This window comes from Centrocercus urophasianus, unplaced genomic scaffold (assembly GCF_019232065.1).
Source record: "Centrocercus urophasianus isolate 14NV4802_14NV808 unplaced genomic scaffold, USGS_Curo_1.0 seq_51, whole genome shotgun sequence".
Classification (NCBI taxonomy): domain Eukaryota; kingdom Metazoa; phylum Chordata; class Aves; order Galliformes; family Phasianidae; genus Centrocercus; species Centrocercus urophasianus.
This window is the reverse complement of record NW_024885100.1, coordinates 1324460-1328964: the sequence shown is the minus strand read 5'-3', so window position 1 is coordinate 1328964 and position 4505 is coordinate 1324460. Positions and strand designations below refer to the sequence as shown.

General features: G+C 48.9%; 1 protein-coding gene across 2 annotated transcripts; it reads left to right on the top strand.

Annotated features, from left to right (window-relative positions):
* The first annotated feature begins 87 nt into the window (after positions 1-87).
* Positions 88-4080, top strand: THUMPD1 (THUMP domain containing 1). 2 transcript variants are annotated; one of them, XR_006171543.1, is made up of 5 exons: positions 88-297; positions 469-667; positions 1557-1805; positions 2408-2913; positions 3570-4080. XR_006171543.1 is itself a non-coding variant. In XM_042835374.1 (4 exons), the coding sequence occupies exons 1-4, from the start codon at positions 88-90 to the stop codon at positions 2677-2679; spliced, it is 930 nt and encodes a 309-aa protein (XP_042691308.1). In that variant the 3' UTR covers positions 2680-4080. The 2 variants fall into 2 exon arrangements, 1 of the variants encoding a protein (XP_042691308.1); XM_042835374.1 differs by having other exon boundaries at positions 2408-4080.
* Positions 4081-4505: the final 425 nt, after the last annotated feature.

Sequence of the window (4505 nt, the reverse complement as noted above, 5' to 3'; positions counted from 1 at the left end):
GCTGAGGGCGGCGCTGAGGGCGGCGCTGAGGGCGGCGCTGAGGGCGGGCGTGTGACGCCATCGCGGCGCGCGGCGGCGGGGTTCTCCATGGCCGCGCCGGAGGCGGCAGCACGGAAGCGGCGGCTGAAGGGGCATTTCGCGGCTCGCGCTAAGCGGCCCCGCGGCGGCGGCGGGCGGCAGCTGGAGGCCGGCATGCGCGGCATCCTCATCACCTGCAACATGAACGAGCGCAAGTGCGTGGGGGAGGCCTACAGCCTGCTGGGCGAGTACGGGGACCTGCTGTACGGCCCCGAGCAGGTGCGTGCGTGCGTCCGTCCCGAGGCGGGGCCGGGGGGAGGGCGGCCACGCGGTCTCCGCTCCGCGCCCTGACGCGGATCGCCGGCGCTGAGCGGCGTTCTGGCCGGCCCGCGGTACCGCCTGGCAGCTCCGCTCGGCGCTCACCGCGCGGGGCGAACCGTGTGCCCGCAGCTCTCGGAGCCCGCGGAGCGCCTGTCGGGGAGCGAGAGGGAGGAGGAGCGGGAGGAGGAGGACGATGACGACGACGCGGAGGCAGCGCTGAAGAAGGAGGTCGGACAGATCCGCGCCTGCACCGAGCGGCAGCTGCGGCGCTTCCAGTCAGTGGAGAGCGGCGCCAACAACGTCGTCTTCATCCGCACCCGCGGCATCGGTGGGTGTGCCGTGCCGTGCCGCGCCGTGCCGCGCCACACAGGGCCGGGGCTTCTCCTGGGGCCCGGGCAGCCCAGGAGGCCGGCGGCATCCTGTGCTGTATCAGCAGTAGGCAGCCAGCAGGACGGGGAGGTGACCGTTCCTCTGTTCTCAGCCCTGCGGAGGCCATGCCTCGAGAGCCGCGTTCGGTGTTGGGCTCCTCACTGCGAGAAAGATATCGAGGCCCTGGGGTGCGTTCAGAAAAGGGCAGTGGGATCTGCGAGTGGTCTGGAGAATGAGTCTCATAGGGAGCAGCTGAGGGAATGGGATGGTTCAGCCAAGAAAAGAAGTCCCGCAGGAGGCCTTACTGCGCTCTACAACTCCTGAAAGGAGGTTGTGGGGGGCGGGGGGTGGACCTCTGTGCCCAGCTAACAGCAATGGGATGAGAGGGAATGTTCAGGTTGAGGATTAGGAACAATCTTTTCTCCAAAAGTGTGGTCAGACCCTGGAATGGGCTGCCCAGTGAGGTGGTTGAGTTGCCATCCTTGCAGGCGATCAAGAGCAGGGGAGATGTGGCAATGAGGGATGTGGTTGGTGGATAAATTTTGGTGGTAGGTGGACAGTTGGGTGAGGTGATCTTAGAGGTTTCTTCTGGCTGTAATGATTCTACCATTTCCCATTGTCCTTCCCACTGGTTTTGCAATTAGCGGAGTTTCTGAAGGCAGAGGAATCGGCCTTGACAGAATGATCCACAGCTACCCAATTTTGGTGCATGGAAAGAATTCTCAGAAAAGGGTTTGAGGCTGAGCGCTGTGCAGCTAAGCGCGCGTTTCCCCAGCTTATACCTTTGGGGGAGGAACAAGGGAGAAGATCCTTCAAATTGATTCTCACACCTAGTTGTTTCCTTGTAGAACCTGAGAACCTGGTGCACCATATATTAAAGGACATTCATACCACTAAAAAGAAGAAAACCAGAGTAATTCTGCGCATGCTGCCCATTTCTGGAACTTGCAAGGCTTTTCTGGAAGATATGAAAAAATACACAGAAACGTTTTTTGAGCCTTGGTTTAAAGCCCCCAATAAGAGTACTTTCCAGATCGTTTACAAAGCTCGTAATAACAGTCACATGAATAGAGAAGAAGTAATTAAGGAGCTGGCAGGTACGTATAGATCACATACAGAGCTGAACCTAAGTACACAAGCGGCACACGGCTGCATGCGTAACAGGCTAGGCTGTTTGAAGGAAAGAGCTGTAAACAAGGAGGCATATTTGTTGCTTAACACCTGTATGTTGGGTTACAAAAATGTCTCTAAGGCTCTGAAAAGAGCTTGACATCAGTGTTTCCTGTTGATGTCTCAAGAGATGACAAAGCAGAACAGCATGCAGTAGTGAATTCTATTTGGTGTGTCAGTTATACGTGGTTTGAAATGACTACATCAAGTTGTTTGAATGCTATACTGAAATACACACATTCCTATTTCCATTTAATGTGGAACTTGAAAAACAGCTCTGCAACAAGTTGCATACTTTGGCGTCTTGTTTCTTGCTAGTTACAATGAGATAATTTAGTTACTGTAGTCCTCCTGGTAGTATTTCTTAAGAATCCTAGTCTGTTCTGCTGTTTTACACAATTGCAGTAACTAATGATTGGTCACAAGTAGAGGGTTGTTATCTCCTCTGACTTGTGTTCCATTCAGGAGAGTAAACTGATGCTCTGAAACTGTTTTCCCAACGTTTTTTAAACTATATTTTGTTTTACAGGAATCGTGGGCAGCCTTAATCCAGAAAACAAAGTTGATCTCAATAATCCACAACATACAGTTGTGGTGGAAATAATAAAGAATGTTTGTTGCTTGAGTGTGGTGAGAGACTATGTTCTATTCAGAAAATACAATCTACAGGAGGTGGTGAAGAGCAACAAAGAAGACATACAACAAAACCCATCAAATGTGTCTGAAGAACAGAACTCAACAGCCGTAAAACCAGAAACCATGGAAGAGAACTTGAAGGAAGTAATACAAGAACAAGAGTGATGGTGCAATGGGAGCTGAACTCCATGGGAATTATATGCAAGCAGTGTAGGAAATGTGGTAGAAAAGAAAGATGGACACAATAGAAATAAACCTATAAAAATATTGCCTGAGAATTCAGAAAGGAAAAGTGGGTTTTGTTTTGGAATCTTGCTTTTAAAATTCATATGGAAGAATTGTAATGGTTGCTGCTGGTGGAGCTGACGCTGCTGTGGGTTTCCAAGTGCTTCACCTCTGGTGAGGTTTGCTGCCATCCTTCAGCAGCTTTGTTCAGTCTTTAGCTAGCACCAAAGTGTGCTTCCATGCATGCATCTATAAAGGCTGCCAGCCTGCCATACACTGAACTTTCTGTCCTATCTGATGGATACAGAAATCAGAAGGCAGGGCGGAATGAGCTCTGCCAGGAGGTGTCATCAGAAGTGAGGGGCCTGAACAAGACAGTTGCTTGGAGAGGGTTTTTAGGGAAGTGATCTGACAACTTTTGGGGCTGCAGAATTCAAATCTATATTTCTACAGGAACAACAATGTGAGCTCAAAATCCTGATTTTTTTCCTCCTATGTGCATCTCTGAAAAAATATGATAAGTCTTGAAAGGGCATTGGAAGAATTGCTGTGATCGAAGTACTTGAATTCTATGAGAGGATGCAGAGTAATAGATGGGACTGCTGTAGAACAGAGGTATCTGCAGGCATTGCAGATGATTTCAGGAAAAGCTCCATGTGTGTGCATCAGCTGTGTATACAGCAGTTTTCAGCTTGCAGCAAATGCTGCATGCAGCCACTTAACAGAATCCTTTCCAACAATTTATTGCAAATAGGTTTTTGTTGGGGTCTTTTCAGAAGCATAATACTTGGGAGCAAAGTTATGAGGTCTGTGTTTTTGTTTTTTCTTAGATCTCAAAATTTGGATTTAAAAACTGCTTGGAAATTTCTTACGAGGAGCTCTGCAGTGCCATATTGGATAAGGCGATATGAGCTTGGCTTTTCATACAGGTTTAGCCTCACAACATTCATTTTGTTCCATGTTGAAAATGAATGTCTGGGTTGTCAGTTTGTTGTGGCACTTCTAGATATCACGGTGACTTTAAAACAAACCAAGCCAAAGAGTGCAGCTGCAGCCTGCTTCCTGAGGGGCTGGAGCACTCTTCCTGCACAGCTGCCTAGCGTCAGTGCTCCATTTCTAGTGCAGATGCTCGTGGGTTGCTCATGGGAAAAGCCTGTCCTGAAGAACTCTGCTTTTTCCTTCCCTGATTTAGCAGGAACGATTTGTTCAGGTCTCTCTCAATAGTGTTTCCATTTTCCTCTTCTCTCAAAACTGTTACAGAAGTGGAAACTAAAGAGGGCTTTTTCTCTTGTCCAGTCTTCCATACCATTCGGTTATTAAAGATCTGCTTTCTTACCTCCATCAGTGTTTTCTTCTGAAATTTAAAGCTTTTTGCATATGGATGAAAACTGACAGTGCTGAGGTTATCTGGGGCAGACCTGCTGGAGCTCAGGCACAGCAGCCAGCTGCCACGTTTGGTGGGAGCTGATGTTGGTCAGTGTGGCTGGAAACAGCCCACTTGGTATTACAAAGGCCAAGGGCTCATGGATACCTGTGTAGAGGGGCTGGTTATTTTTTCCTTCTATCTGTCACTCCAAAATGCAGGAAGCTGCTGAATAACTCCCATTCCATCTGCCAAACCTGTGTCTGACACACAGGTGCTGTCTCTGCTGCAATCTCAAAGGTGTACATGTGTGTTTCAGTTGGTTTGTTGTTTTCTTTGTTTGTTTCTTTGGGTTTTTTTTTTTTTTCCAGTTTTTTTTTTTTTTTTTTTTTTTTTTTTTTTT

Excerpts from the sequence above, each read along its gene's own strand:
- THUMPD1 (XM_042835374.1), top strand. The coding sequence starts at position 88 with ATGGCCGCGCCGGAGGCGGCAGCACGGAAGCGGCGGCTGAAGGGGCAT. Across the intron at positions 298-468 it reads TGCTGTACGGCCCCGAGCAG|CTCTCGGAGCCCGCGGAGCG; the intron begins GTGCGTGCGTGC and ends GTGTGCCCGCAG. Across the intron at positions 668-1,556 it reads CATCCGCACCCGCGGCATCG|AACCTGAGAACCTGGTGCAC; the intron begins GTGGGTGTGCCG and ends GTTTCCTTGTAG.